Raw genomic sequence first — 16,255 nt, forward strand, 5'->3', positions numbered from 1 at the left:
TCCCTTTACTGAAAATCACTTTATTACGAGCCTACATATGTCACATTGCAACGGAAAAATAGTTCACATTACATACTATAGTGGCGAAAGCATTAAACTTATTCAAAAGCATTAAACTGCGTCACGTTCATTCTCGAAAAACTTCGAACGGCGAAGTAGAACGTATAATTTATTATGACATACAGGCTTTGTTCCTTATGTACACTATTCGTTGCTAACAGGTAGCAATCAATGCCTGTTTGTGCTCTTGTGCAGCGACCACGATGTTGCGTTGCGAGCCTTAAGCCCCTGAGGTTATTATTGGTGTGGGGTAACCATGCGCAATATGTGATGTCGTAAGTAGTTAATAGAATTTGCAGTACATTGGAGCGTTTCTGGCAAGGGATTGCCGCGAAGCGCTCGTTAACGGAATGACTTCCTTGGTTCAGGATACGCGGCTGTTTGGAAATAGTGAAAACCTGAAACCCGTTGGATACAAACGATCATATAGTTAAATGGACATGAGCCTGGCACGGTCACACCGATGTCTCACCATCGTGAGAGAGGAAATGGGCCTAGGAAAGGCGACACATGTTGCCTCCAGTTCAACTTCTCTGGTGAGACTTCCGCTTCCTACTTAGAAAGCCCCTCGATGACTTAATGCTTTAGCGTCACACCTTCAAGTATCGCACGTGGTTTCGCTTTGCTTCCCGAAATTAAATAATAATTATTGGCGGGTGACGATGATCAGTAAAACCTGTCGCAAAATATACTTAACAGGTGGTCGTTACCGCTCATGTGTGAGAATGAAGGCCTCACCCGTGCCATTCTACTTGCGGAAGAGGGCAGCGTAAAAGATGTAGTATGCCTTTGCTCTTCTTCGAATGTGCTTGTGTGGCATCGATGCGGTTTGATATCCTAATTCTATTAGGAGCACACACTCATATATTCCAGGGGGTGCCTCCAAGTGACGCTCACCAGTTCACATTTCTCGGTACTTTCATGCTCAGGTCTTTCACACTGGGAGAACACTAAGATTAACTTCAAAATTAGGCTTAGAACCTGCTTCTGTGGAAGTCTTTCTTCCGAATAGTTCTTCAATCTCTTCAAGGCTCTTCCCTTTTGTCTCCGGCACGAATGAAATACACAACACGAATCCACAAGCAAGAACTGTTGCATAGAACCAATAAAGACCAGCGTCGCCCAGGAAGCGCAACATGTCAGGAAAAGTCTTAACCACAACCACACCACACGCGAAGCAAAATGCGGTACAGAAACCCGTGGCGGCTCCCTTCACCCGTGATGGCAACATTTCCCCAAGGAGTACCCACGGCAGCCCCGCGAGGCCTATGGCATACCCGAAGAAGTACACGCTGACCGAAACCAGTGGTACCCATCCAAATGATTCCAACAAAGCATTGCCCTGTTTGTTTTTGAAGTAGAAAAATAGCCCCAGCGTAACGTGACTCAGCGCCGCCAACGCGACGGAAGCAAGGAGTAGAATTTTCCGTCCTAGGCGATCTGCTAGCGGGCTTGAAAACCCAATAGCGAGGAACTGCACTGCACTCACAATTATGGAACAATCAGCAGCGGATATCGTTGAGCCCGATGACTCAAATATATCGTGCGTGAAATAGAGCAAAATGCAGATTCCGGAAAACTGCTGCAAGAACAGGGAGAGTAATGTGCAGAAGAACGGCTTGCAAACATAAGGAATGTCTGCTAACGTGAAGGCTTCTGTAGCGTCCAAGCTGTCCCTAAGAATGTACATTTCGTTTTCAATGTATGGTCCGACGTAGAAATGTAAAGCTTCTACGACTTGATCTTTGCGTCCTTTCTGGTAAAGCCAGCGTGGCGATTCGTGGATGAAGCAAATACCAATACCACACACAATGGAAGGCAGCATGCATGCGAGGGAAAGCAATATGTAATTGAGGTATTTCCCAAGGATAAACGTTAGCATGATACCAAGTGTGATGACGATTGCGCTGCTTGCACAGAGTACCCCACGGGTGTTGGACGGACTGATTTCTGAAATGAAGACGGGCAATGCAAGGGCAACGAGCCCTACGGCGAATCCGACGATAAACCTTCCGACGAAGAGCATTGAGGGTGACTCGGCAACCATGGTGAAGCCCCAGCCTCCCACGAAAAAGCATGATGCCAGTAAGACCGTGCGCTTGCGTCCTATCAGGTTGATCAGGCCACCTGCAAGGACAATATATACGTTGCAGAGATATATGTAGAATTCCGCGTTTTCGGTTTTTATTTTCGGGCGGATTTGGTGTACGTTTTTCGGCGTTTATTGATTTTCACGAAATCGTCGTTTTTCGGTGTTTACCTGGCGCGTACGTGGTCTACCCGACAGTTATCGGCGAATAGAAATCACAACGTAATTTCGACGCGACGCTCATCCAACATGGCGTTGTTCGCTGCGGTGGCGTTTAACGGCTAACGAAAGAGTAAACGGACAATTTTCGCAAACATCGTATTTCTGTATGGTTTTCTGATCTGCATCAACAACTTGCTGTGCATGTGCAGCAGTTTATCTCTGTTACCGTTCCTGGAATGTCCCTCTGTATTCGGTGTTTTTCGATTAAAACCGAATTACTTAAAATTTACCCGGCGTATGTTTTTCGATTAAAACCAAAACGCGGAACCCTAGATATGTGCCACTGTATCCAACATTTCCAACTTGCAGGCTCGGTGGCCAGCTTGTACTGTTTCACACTGTCGAATGAATGCAACGTACCGGCAGCAAGACCGCCGAATACAGCTCCAATATTGAGAAGAGTTCCAAACCAGTCAGTGTCCTCTGCCGTGAAGGATATGCGCTGACGGATATCACACAGTGCTGGTGAAGAGTAAGCACATGCATTGCCAAAGGCCAGAGATGAGAGGTAGAGGACACCAACGGTGAGGTACAAACGGTGCTTGGCTGCAGATGGAGATTCTGGAAGCTCGGTAAGGGGCACCACAAGATCCTTCAGAACTGAAAGTAGAAGTGTGTCGCACTAATTACTTATCGGTTACTGTGAGTGCACGGCCATATTTCGTTCATCTAAAAAATGTAGCCTCAGCCTGCGCAGCACTCAATTTGCTATGCACAGGCACATACAGGGTGTCCACGCTAAGTGTGAACAGATTAAAAAAAATATATATCAATCATTTTTTCCGAGATGAAATCAATTGCAAAATAGCATATGCTGAAGGGCACTCCCTAGGGGGCATTAACAGACTCCTAAGGCAATGTCTTAATTAACTTTCAATAATTACCTTTTTAATTATAGAAGCTACGAAGTTGCTCCAATGAGAACATCTGATCTCTTCGGTCACCAGATACCAAAACCGTTTTCAGAACAAAATTCCGTTCGGTAGATCGTCCGCAAAAAATTCGTGAAGGAACGCCATTTTTTTCTTTATTTGGTTTATTGCGCATCTTCAAAGAAGCGGCTTCCTTTTACGCCGAGAACTGGACAGAACGAAGACAAACATTGTCTCGTGCTGTTCGCTTGTTTATGGTGTGTACTTGTCGGTTCCCCTCCGTGAGGAATACGCTGACCACCTCGCACTGCATCAGGTACAGCCCCAGTCGCACTAGCAGGCACGAAAGTGATATACCTCCTAATTCCCCCGGTATATACTTGAGCGAACACTGCAGTGAGGCCTACTGTTCAATTTGGGGACGTTAACGGATGAGGACAGAAGGAATCACACAGGACAGTCGTCACTCACAACTGGAGTGTATTGTAGAAAACGTACAAGCAGACGTAAGCACACAAACCGGGAACAGGCCACAAGTGCCGACATTCAAGAACGCCACTACATACGTGCGGAACAACGCACCGCGGTCCGAAGAAAACAAGAGCGTAGTTAACTGTTTAAGAAGGCAACCTCCTTATCGGACAATGTAATAAATGATTTACTGACACACTTATCTTTCCCAGTTAAAAGTATGTGATGCGCTTCGATGACCTCCCGAGTGATCTGGTGCACCGCGCTCGCTAGGACAGTGGTGCACCTAAAATCAGGAAAACAACCACACCTATCACAGTGGTACGCTAAATTACCCGACGGCACGTTTCTCAAGCTGTAGGAGTATTCTCTAAGCCCAATATTTAGGCACCTGCCCGTCTGGCTACTATATACTCTACTACATGAGAGAAGAATGCAGTACACAACACCCGAAGAGCAAGGCACGAATTGCTGAGAATGTGCAGTCTCACACGGATCCTTCCGTTCTATGCTCTTGACCATGGCACATAGGCGACCTACTTTATTCGGAGCCGAGAGGACCGTTGGCACCTGGAAACTATCAGCTACCTTCTTGATATTGTGGGAAAGTCGATGCACGTATGGCAAAATAACTGGTCTACCCGGAGGCCTTTCTCGTATACAGCTCCCCTTTTAGAAAGTACCGATGCCAACAAGCTCTCAGATATACTCGTGATGATATCATCACGATCGGGGAACCCCGCATTAATCCACCGCATATGCTGACCCTCCAAAGCCGTTCTGTGTTGACACATGACCGCTCAGGCGTGGTTACGCTATCGGAACGGCTATTTAAAGTAGCCGTTCCGATAGCCCTTGTAGCGGAAGACGAAGAAGACTGGGCCGAGAAAACGGCACGGGCAGTTCGGCTGTGCTTCTGAGACTGAGCTCGGCGCCGGTCGGTCGGCTTCTGCAGACGGTTAAAGGATATTCTATTCGTTACATTTTGGTGGCAGCGGTGGGATAGACGCACCGGTCACCGATATGACTACCCCGGCAACCCACAGCAGTTCTCAAGCTACCGCCTTCGTCCTCCCGGCTCCGTATGATGGCTCAACCGACTTCGGGGACTGGATTAGGCAGTTCGACGCCTGCGCCACAGCGAATGGGTGGACTGACGCGCAGCGCAAGGCGTACCTACCGACGTGTCTTCGGGACAGGGCTTTTCGCGCTTTCACCCACCTCCCGACTGAAGAGACACAGGACTACGCCACCCTGAAGGCCTCACTCTGCGTCAAATGCACGTCGCCGGCTACTCGGGATTTGGCGTCAATTACCTTCCGCTCACGGACATATCTTCCTGGTGAGCCGTACGATACGTACGCCTATGACCTCCTGGATCTGTTCGCGAAAGCATACCCAAATGTGCCCACGGCAGCTGGCGATGCGATGACACGTGACCAGTTTATCATCGGGCTCCCTACCCCTCTCCGAGAGAAGTTACTGCTGGCGAAGCCTCCAACGCTCGAAGCTGCTCTGGAACACGCTGTTCGAGTTTCCTCCCTCTGCAACTCTTCAGCTGCTGCGGTTTCAGTCACGCCGAGCCCCCCATGCTGTGCACTCACGTCACGCCCTTCAGCCTCACTCCATGAGCGTGTGGACGACGTCGCCGCGAAGGTCGATGCTCTGGCCAAAAGCGTGAATGAGCTGCTATCCAGGTGCCGTACTTGCGGATCAACGGAGCATTTTGCCCGCGACTGCCCCAACGGCCGATACTGCAACCGTCGCAACGCCTACCGGGCACCCGCGCGGCGGGGAAACTAGAGTGTGTTACCCGCACCGGCCCTCGGGTAACACCACACGAAGATAAAACATGGGCCACAGCCTCGCCTCCTCCACCGCTAGACCTGCAGCGGTACGGACACCCCCTCCTAACTTTGCAAGGCCTTGTTCAACGTACCCCGACGACGATGCTTATAGACACTGGTTCGGCCGTCACTATTGTCGGACACCACTGGTGGGCCACTCTTCCCGAAGACAGACGGCCAGCACTATCGCCCGGCGCACCCGATGTGCACGCCCTGAATGGCGGTTCCCTTGACGTACGCGGAACGTGCACAGTGGTGGCCGGTACTTCAGCAGAACACCCGGCGCTTGTCGTGGATGGTATCGCACATGATTGTATCCTGGGCATTGATTTCCTTACACTACGTGGTTTCCGCTTGGATTTAAATAAAGGAATTTTGGAAACGTGCTCCGCCCCCTGCCATCTTCCTTCACACACCCGATCGGGTCTACTTTCTGGGGGTCAACTTCCTGTTTCTCTGGCTGCGACGGTCACTGTGCCCCCCCAGACGGAGATTTTCCTCACCGCTGTAGTATCCTCTCACGGCACCGACCCCGCTTTTAGAAACTGCCCTGGCGCAGTCTTTGAGCCGCGGTCGGACCTGTTCCCAACCAAAGGTGTCCTCGCTGCCACGGCGGTCGTCAACGGTGCTGCACCAATTCCCGTATGTGTAGCCAACGTGTCCGACCAACCCAAGATCCTTTACAAGGGCACCACGCTTGGCCACTTGGGTGTCATCAATCACCTCGATGACGACCCTTCCGAAACTCCGACCGCCCCTCCCCTCCCATACGCAGCTGCTCATCATACCTCCCCGGCTCCGCGTACTCCGTGGACCCGGGCACGTATAGCCGCTCTCGTAAAGACGACGATCACAGTCGACGCAAACCTTGGCGCACGACTCACCGACCTGTTGTTCCGATACGAGGACGTGGTTTCCCAAAGTGATTCTGACCTCGGCCGGACCAGCGTCGTTCGGCACCACATACAGACTGGCAACAACTCACCGATCAAACAGAATCCTCGGCGCATACCGCCGCACTACCGTGAGCTCGTCCAGCAGAAAATCACCGAGATGCTTGACATGGGCGTTATTCGACCGCCAAGTAGCCCTTGGGCAGCGCCCATTGTCCTAGTGCAAAAGAAAGACGGCACCAAAAGGTTTTGCGTCGACTACAGACGTCTCAACACCGTGACCTACACGGACGCATTTCCCCTGCCACGGATCGACGATACGCTTGAGCTTCTCTCCGGTGCAACTCATTTCAGCACATTAGACCTCGCATCGGGGTACTGGCAAGTCGAGATGGACCCCGCTTCACGAAACCATACCGCGTTCACGACCCATTACGGACTATACGAGTTCAACGTCCTTCCGTTCGGTCTCTGCAATGCTCCTGCCACCTTTCAGAGGCTTATGCAACAGGTCCTTGCTGACCTACCATTCTGCATCTGCTATCTTGACGACATCATCATATTTAGCACGTCGGACGCCGACCACCTCCAACACCTACAGGTCGTTTTCCTGCGCCTCCGCGCGGCCAACCTGAAGTTAAAGCTCTCCAAGTGTCACTTCTTCCGCGACGAAGTCCTCTATCTTGGGCATCAAGTGTCCCGTCACGGGGTGTCCGCCGACCCCTCCAAAGTAGAAAAGATTCTGTCATGGCCAACCCCTCGGAGCACCGCGGATGTCCGCTCCTTCTTGGGCTTGGCCTCCTACTACAGGAAATTCGTCCCGGCGTTTGCGTCAATAAGCGCCCCGCTCAACAAGCTGCTTATGAAGGGAACCACCTTCAACTGGTCCCACCTTTGCGATACCGCTTTCACCGAGCTCAAACGCCGCTTAGCTTCTCCTCCCGTCCTAGCCTATCCAGACTTCTCCTTACCCTTCATCCTCGACACGGACGCCAGCGACGTCGGTATTGGCGCAGTACTCTCACAAGTTCAGGATGGTAATGAGAGAGTTATATCGTTTGGCAGTCGCGCACTTACGAAGCCTGAACGCAAATACAGCGTGACCCGGAAGGAAATGCTATCCCTCGTCTATTTCACGAAGTATTTCCGTCACTACCTCCTCGGGCGCGAGTTTGTTTGTCGCACTGACCACAGCGCACTACAATGGCTTCAGAGCTTCAAGGAACCCGAAGGTCAGGTTGCCCGGTGGATCGAAATACTGGCGGAGTTTGATTTTCAAATTGTCCACCGGCCGGGTCAGCAGCACCGCAACGCGGACGCATTGTCAAGACACCCAACAACGGATACTTGCGACGCGCCACCCGTCGTACCAACGGTCAACCAGACAACGTTGGCGCACCAATTCTCTCACCAGCAGCTCTGTACAGAGTAACGCAACGACCGTGTGCTTGCAGAGGTCGTCCGCGCGTGTTCTCAGGAACTTCGTACCACCTCCGTAGGCGACGTACAGGCCCGCGCTCTTCTTCGGCACAGGAAGAACCTCCTGCTGAAGGACGGCTGCCTCGTTTGGCGCCCACATGGAGCTCGAACACCCGTTCCAGTACTGCCTGCTTCCATGGTCCCCAAAGCCTTATACGCGGCTCACGACGGCCCAGGCGGCGGCCATTTCGGCGTCAGAAAGACCTTGGAGAAAGTACGTCAGAGGTGGTTCTGGATGGGAATGAGAGCCGACGTCCAGAAATGGTGCTCGGAATGTCTTCTGTGCATGTCCAGAAAGCGCGACCCCGTCACACCGCGAGCCCCTCTGACCTCTGAATCAGCCACCAGGCCGTTTGAGCGGGTGGCTATGGATATTCTCGGCCCGCTTCCGGAGACACCTCTAGGGTACAAGTATATCATCGTCATAAGTGATTACTTCACCAGGTGGCCCGAGGCGTTCCCACTGCGCACGAAGGAAGCCCGAGAGGTGGCGGAATGTCTCGTGACGAATTACTTCAGTCGGTACGGCCTGCCTTCTGCCTTACATTCGGACCAGGGCCGCACCTTCGAAAGTAATATCTTCCGGGAAATGTGTTCCATCCTGGGAATCAACAAGACCAGAACCTCCCCTTACCACCCGCAGTCAGATGGCCTGGTAGAGCGGCTCAACCGCACGCTCATCAACATGCTGAGCCTGTACGTGGGTGAAGATGGGACCGACTGGGACAATCAGCTTCCGCTCATGTTGATGGCATACCGTTCAAGCGTCCATGAGTCAACAGGGTACACTCCACACTTTCTCCTCTTCGGAAGAGAAATGACGGCTACCCAAGACTTACTTATCGACACGTTCCAGCACATACATGGCGATCACCCTCAAGCAAGACACTACAGGGGGCGCTTTAACGATCTCGTCGAGGCACACCGCATCGCCCTGGCTAATGATGTTAAAGCAAAGCAAAGGCAGAAGTCGTACTATGACCGACGCGTGTCTGAGCATCCCTACAACGTCGGGGACCTGGTACTGCTTCATTCGCCGGCAGTGAAACGGGGTGCGTGCCGCAAATTTCACCTGCCATGGCACGGCCCTTACAAGATCACCGAGAAGCTGCCAAACGCAATATTTCGCATTCAGGACGTGCAAAACAAGCGCAAGAGGATTGTGGTCCATCATAACCGCTTGAAACCCTTACACCTCGACCCCAGTTGGCCAGAACGTAGTGTGAAGCGCGTACGTCGTCGGGCCGATCACAGTGTACCCCCCTCAAACCTTGGCGACCTCTATGAGCCCAGCTTCACTATGCCAGCTCCAATGGTGACAGGGCCCGGCGCAGTCGCCGATGAAAGTGCGTCCCCGGACACTAGCGTACGATCTGACGAACCAGGGCACTCGGTGCCCTCGTCGGATGACACTGACACGGACAACAACGTACCAGCTGACGACCCCGGACACCCTACGCCGTCGTCAGAAGACATAGATGACCCGACGGCAACGACCTCCCAAGAGGATCCAGATTGTACAGATGATCGTGGAGGATCAGGCGCCGATGACTCCAGCCCCACTACATCGAGCAGCGATCAGTCGCCCCCGCCATCACCTTCTCCGGATGTGCCTCACCGTTACAATCTCCGGCCACGGTCTTCGCTTCGCAAACCGCCGCGGCTATAGCTTCCGGGGAAGCTTCTTCAAAGGAGAGGGGATGGTGTAGCGGAAGACGAAGAAGACTGGGCCGAGAAAACGGCACGGGCAGTTCGGCTGTGCTTCTGAGACTGAGCTCGGCGCCGGTCGGTCGGCTTCTGCAGACGATTAAAGGATATTCTATTCGTTACACCCTTTTAACGACCTTCGAGAGGAATGAGTCATATGGCAAGAGTTGCTTAACTGACCTGGGAGCGAAATTCCAGCAAATGTGATGGTCAGTGCTCTCCAGCTTCAATTCGAGGTACTGCAAAGTGGTCTCCCTCGTGAGTTCATGTGTGAAGTTCATGTGTGCCCACCATCACACTCACGGAAGACATCAAGCACCCTTGACACATACTCACTGCCATCGGTCCCCTGGACATGTTTGTAATGCAGTAGATAATCATCGACATACATGAATGTCTCAGTGACACCCATGCGCTCTAGGGGTGACATAATGTAGCCGTCTATATCAGACAACAAAAGATTACACAGGACCGATGCCACTGACGACCCTATGCAAATTCTCTTCCTCTGTATGTAACACTGCTTCGCACCTAAAACGAAAGTAGAACAAGAGAGATGGCAGTTGAACAGCTCCAAAACCCCACTGACACTGACGCCAGGTGCGTTCTGAAGCCCCACAGTCTCGCAGTCCTCGATACGCTCTCTAACCACTGTGAAAACTTTTTGGTGCGGCATTTAATAGAACAGGTCCTCTGCGTCCACCGAAAACATTCTCTCCGCACATCGGTCCTCTGACACCAAGTGGATCCCCAAGGAAGACGAGCTTCAAGTGATTCTGGAGAAAACCACACACAATATTCTGCCAAGTTCCAAGTGCCAAGGAAACCATTCTTGGATTTTCTAATATTCTTTATCACCGCCCCAAGCTCAATGCTTGAGTGCAGTTCTAAGGCGCTTCGCGTGGAGCCCCTGGTGACTTCCTCGTTCTCCTTGACAAAGTTCTTGTCCGAAGCTTCCGTCTCGCTTCAAACACAGCGTCAGCGAGGCCTATTTAGTGACCATGTCACCATGTCACCGCAGTTGACCATGCCATAGCGCCACCAAGACCACCGAATAGAAGGGAGGGAGAAAAGAGAGTTCAAAGGGGAAGTAAGAAGATTACGAGAATAGATTTTTTCTTCTTCTGTAAACAATATGAATGATTCAAAGAGGCAAAAATTAAAGTGTAATTAAGTAGGTTCCTTCAACTAATAGCTGAAGAAATCTAAATATCCAGATTTAAGATGCAGAGGACGACGCGTATGAACACAGGAGCAACGCGCATACTCCTGCGTTGAGCTATGAACAACCGCACAAGGAACCGGAAATTGAAGAAAACGCACCAGTGCCGGAACCCGGAAGTGCTTTCTGAGAACGTAGTCATGCCGTGGGCCATGGCTATTGCGTAGCAGGAGGAGAAGTAGTGGCATGGGCGGCCACGAAGGCTAAGCTAACTGGAGCTCCGAACCCAATGATGTGCAGACAACCCACATCCGATCTTCGTTCTGAGGTGAAAAGCGAGCTCTAAGAGTGAAGTGTGTACTATTTTTCGACGCGGACGTAGAAAGCTTGGGCTATCCACCAATGATAGAGTATAGGTTTTGAAATATTTATTTCGAAGCGTTGATTTCGAAAAGTTCGTTTTTCCGAGTTTGTTGAAGCCGTGGATATTTACACGATTTATTTGAAGTTTGACTTTTGGAATATTCATTTTGCAACGTCTTACTTTTAAATTGCTGGTATCAGCATCACCCCATGGTGCAGATTGTTTGGAGGTCGTCCTCTGCCGGGGCCGTTACTCCCACACAATATCGGCACACAGCACACCATGCGCTGCGAGTACATGAAAGAACCGTCAGGTGAAATGAATCCAGGTACCGACCACTGTGTCGTCGTTCACGATCACAGTTTTATGCCAGCCTAAACCAATTTTACCAACTTCACCTTGAACATCTTAAAGCAACAACGGGAAAACAATTTTACTTGCTAGATGATAATATTGTACGCTGTTTATTGGCGTTGAACCTTGCACGAATGCGTTGCCACCTCGCAAGGAAGGCATCTTTCTGATCCCATATTTAACCCCTCCAGTACGGCGAACGTATGCTGACTACATAAACGAAGAAACATGCAAACAAGCAAACGCTAATATCGTCGTCGTACTTGGCCAGTGCTGTCTGGAGCATGGCACGAAGCGACAAAGTGTTGTAATTTGTTTCTGTAACACAGCTTGAGCGCAAGCGTCGAGTTGTCCTGCCATGAGCCGGTCACCCGGTTGCAGAAGTGGACAATTGCTTTGCCGCTGTATCGGAATATCCCATGTTCAAGCACTGTTCCCCTACATAGCATATCAAACTGTCTCACCTTACGTGTAAGTTAACTTTCCAATTATAATTATGTATATGCGATGTAGTATTCAGCTCATTGACACACACACACACACACATAAATGGGATGATGATGTGATGGGTCATTCTCCGCCGTGGAGAACGACGTTGTCATGTGCTTTTACCGCTTCCGACTTGACTACCGCGGACTGCTACACAAAATACCTTTTTCTTCTATTTTGCATTCCCATAGCACACTTGACCTCGACAGTATTGAGCATAAACACTTAACACCTGCTCTCCTTCATTCAACAACAATGTTATCAGATCGGCGATACTCCTAGTTTCCCTTTATTTATTTTCTTTTCGTAATGAAAATAACACTCCCGGAAATCAGGACCACCATTGTTCAACTTTATCGTTGAACATACGAATTAATAAGACGATCTTTCCACATACAGTGTACACTATCCGGGCATTCAGCACGCAATATGTTTTACAGGTAAAGCCTAAAATTTGAACGGTCCCACGGATGGAGTGTGGTAATATCTAGAATGTAACTACTACACTGAAAAAAATCTAGGCACCTGGCCGTAAAGTAAATTAATATACAGAAAATGCTCATAACGTGCATGCTAAACGACGTTTTCAAAATTACCTCTTGTTACGTCGCTCACTGCAAGGGTGTAAAAATTGGTCCGATGCATAAGTAACATCTCAAGCTGACACTGCCAAAGAATGTTGAAACAGGAATAGCAGCGTAAAGCTTCCTACCGAAACGAAGATTCTAGAAGCCGAGGCGGCTTGAGTTTTGAACTGTGAAACGTGACTGGCCGTGAAGCTAAAAAAAGCAGGCTCCCTTAGAATGCAAACTCCATACCTGCGCAGCGTATTTAGTTACAGTCTTTTGAGTTCGCCTCTACTACTTGGCGTGTAAGTGGCATCGGAATCCACGCTCGCTTCCCTATATGTTGCTGTTTGTAATGCTACTAGGTTAAATACTTTATATTTATTTGATCGTATGTATTGATGTCATAGCTGATTTTAACCATGAACTTGTCTTGTAAGTGTGAGTATAGAAATGAAATGGCTTCAGCTTTGAGGTGTTACAACGGCGATGAAGGACTATTGAGTTATTTATTTTTTAAAGGGAATCGGTAGCCGCCATGTGCTAAGTTTTCCTTTCTTTGTTCATATACAATAAACGTACCTTTAGTACACACTTCACAGTTGGAGAGCGTCCAAATACTTCGTTATTTCTCATCGTCGTTTAGTTTGTTAGTTGTTTGGTTTTTAGTTAGGTTCACAGCTACTCGTGAGCTTTTGCGATTGAGCCGTTGTGTATACGAAAGCGGGATCTTTCCAAAGGATTCTATTGCTGTGCGCACGCATTCACCGAGTCACAACAGCCGTCATCGCAAGAGGCATATATTGTTCCTGAATGTCAAATCGTCAGACTATAAGACATTTTTAACCTCACTCGCGGTTCAAACCAAGAAGTCGCGCCTGCAACACACTGTTCATTTTGTTGTGAAGGCGACGTCAGGGAAGCCGTAGTTTGTGTTGAATGTTATGTCCACGCGAGTGTCACAGACAATGAGTCATCATCTTCTTTGTTGTAGAATGTTGACATAACATTCAACAGCTTGTAAATAAAGGCCTGGTGAAACGAGGCAAACTGCTTGCGACACACTTCTCTGAAGGCGGTGTACAGAGCGACCGCCGCGCCGCCATGCGGGAGACCGCAAACGTGCTAGGAGTCGTATGCGGCGGCCGCATTGAGAGATAGGCAAATCAACAAGGAGTGATTCAACTATCGTGTTCGTTCATCACCGTCTTTCATGAAAAAAAGAGTCTGGATGCTTCCCGCCACACGCAATGACATGCTGGAAATTATTTCTGCGTAAATCAACGGCGTTCGAGCACCCAACGCCTCCGAACTGCGCCTCCCTTACAAAAACAGCCCTTAGCATGAATAGCAGCTACGAAATACGGTCTGCACTTTCTATTTTCTTTCACTCTCTTTCTTGTGAAGGAAGGAGAATTCGACATTGTGGTGGAAATTTTGGGTTAACTGCTTTGAAAGGTGTGCGCCACCAGAAGTGGTAAAATGCAAAGGATTTTGCGATCTTGTTCTTTTGGTAATTGACAAGATGTGAGAATGAATTAGATGCAGACGCATCGCTATTGTCGACTGGTGGCCTGTAGCCCGCGGCGCGAGATTCGCTCGTTTTTGCTGATCAGCATCCCTGGCGATCTGACCTATCGAATAAAGCTCTCACAGACGTGCAGAAGAATGCCGACAGCTAGCCCGTTATCGCACGTTCGACTGCCAGGCCCAAGCTAAACGGAGATATGACGCACGTCACAAGCATGTTGAATTCCGTCCGGGCGATGAAGTGTGGTTGTGGGCACCAATTCGTAAACCAGGGCTCTCCGAAAAACTTATCTGCCGCTACCTGGGCCCATACCGAGTCCTGCGTCGTGTTTCGGACGTCAACTACACTGTCGAACCTATCAGTCCACCACCCGACCGTCGCCATCGGGGCACTGAGACCGTCCATGTCACACGTCTCAAGCCCTGCATCCCCCCTGACGTCAGTTCGGCTCTCCGCCAGGATGGCTCCGTCTCAGCCCCGGGGAAGATGTGAGAATGAATTAGATGCAGACGCATCGCTATTGTCGACTGGTGGCCTGTAGCCCGCGGCGCGAGATTCGCTCGTTTTTGCTGATCAGCACCCCTGGCGATCTGACCTATCGAATAAAGCTCTCACAGTTTCTAATTTTGACTCACTTTTTTTTTTCAAACAAGGCCACAAGAGTAATTCACAATAAAAATCGGAGGATATGCTACTGGACTAGCTATCCGACAAAAAAAAAGAGTCCTCAATCCTAGTACTTTGAGAGAGTTTTTAGAAAGCTTACAGCAAAGCTAACATTAGGCTATGAGAAGGTTGGTAAAAAGGTCGCAGTGAAATGTGAAGGTCGGCACTCGTAAATCGATCTAATCTGACTAGTTGAACTCGAAACTTAACATAAGTAAACATAGCCTTTTTTAGTGCACCTTGTAGCATTATAATAGGAACATTGCCATTTTTGCATTGCACATGCAAGAATTTTACATATAAAAATTGTCGCTTGAGTAAGCGCACTTCGCCTTCGCGTGAAGTGACACCTTGTGGAAAGAGTCACTTTTTTTCTATTTTTCTAGCTCAATTATTTGCATTAGTTCATCTGTATGAAAAGGCTTTGTGAGTCAACGGTCTCACATTCTTGTGTGCTGCAGACCATTCTCAAGAGTTAAACTACCCCCTCAAAACATAAGTGCAATCGCCCTTTCTGAGAGACCCAGTCAAGTTGGAGCGCCACGAAACAGCGCCATCCAATCATATTGTTATTGTAAATATATTGTTTCTATTTTATCAGTATCAATGGGAAGGGAACTAAAGAGCCTAAAATAATTAATGTAAACCCAGCAGTCTGGATATTCGCGATGGCCGGGGATTGTTTTTGAAAAAGAAAATTTATCACGGGGTCACGAGACAAATAGAGAAACATCGTGCGAGCAGCAACCCACGGCATGTCAAGCTAATGAGGCGGTTTGCCGGAATACCAACAACGACACGTGAGTTATGTGGAAAAAATTACACATGTTTAGCCCTTACGAAGAAGCAAATAGCACGAATGACACTCAAGTGTCAACCATGAACTTTACGCACCTCCGTCATGCATAAACACCTGAAATCGAGCAAAAGTAAAAAAAAAAAAGCTCATGGTAAAAGGAGTCAATTTGACTTATACTAGTGGATAGCTCTAATATTTTTGTGCTCGACTTGCCAGCGGCACATGCCAACAGAAATATAAAGCATGCTGAAAATTTAAGTTCCCCCCAAAGGATAATGATTCACGTTCGCTAGAGTAAAGTTCATAAAGTAATCTCCGTCAGGAGAATAAGGAGATGAGAGACAAAATGCTCATGGTTGACTCATTTCCGGAGAATGTGTGACATTAGTCAAAATGTTGCTACCGCAGGTCGAAGCAAACGCTGCTTCCCATAAACCTGTGCTCCTGTGTCCGCTGGCACAGTCCATGCCGTCTTATCACGTTGCAAAAGCGCACTGCTTCCTTTGTTACACCGTCTCCTTCATCTCACTTGGAGGTAGGTCAGAGTCTCTGCCCTCCCTTCTCGCTCCAACAAAAGCTGTAAACCGCTTCCAACTGGCGCTGATAAGCCAATGCCAGTATCGATGATAATGGGAGGAGGCGTCGATTGCGTAATGTGGCCATGAAGATGGGTTTCATTTCAAT

The 16,255-nt window shown here is 49.3% G+C and overlaps 1 protein-coding gene and 1 long non-coding RNA gene across 3 annotated transcripts in view; one reads left to right on the plus strand and one right to left on the minus strand.

Annotated features, from left to right (window-relative positions):
- LOC135385806 (facilitated trehalose transporter Tret1-like) overlaps positions 1–16,255 on the minus strand; it is a 17,352-nt gene continuing 1,097 nt past the window's right edge. The window contains exons 1-3 of one of the 2 annotated variants that reach the window (XM_064615340.1): positions 12,606–12,712; positions 2,732–2,971; positions 1–2,187 (exon numbers count right to left, since the gene is read on the minus strand). In XM_064615340.1, the coding sequence (XP_064471410.1) occupies positions 995–2,187; positions 2,732–2,971; positions 12,606–12,663 (1,491 nt within the window). In that variant the 5' untranslated portion in view covers positions 12,664–12,712 and the 3' untranslated portion in view covers positions 1–994. Of the gene's footprint in view, positions 2,188–2,731; positions 2,972–12,605; positions 12,713–16,255 lie in introns of those variants that run through there. The other variant, XM_064615339.1, reaches the window with a different exon arrangement.
- LOC135385807 (uncharacterized) overlaps positions 15,482–16,255 on the plus strand; it is a 16,488-nt gene continuing 15,714 nt past the window's right edge. The window contains exons 1-2 of the long non-coding RNA XR_010420497.1: positions 15,482–15,572; positions 15,980–16,106. This is a non-coding gene — a long non-coding RNA (uncharacterized LOC135385807). The remainder of the gene's footprint in view (positions 15,573–15,979; positions 16,107–16,255) is intronic.

This window comes from Ornithodoros turicata, chromosome 2, assembly GCF_037126465.1.
Source record: "Ornithodoros turicata isolate Travis chromosome 2, ASM3712646v1, whole genome shotgun sequence".
Classification (NCBI taxonomy): Eukaryota; Metazoa; Arthropoda; class Arachnida; order Ixodida; family Argasidae; genus Ornithodoros; species Ornithodoros turicata.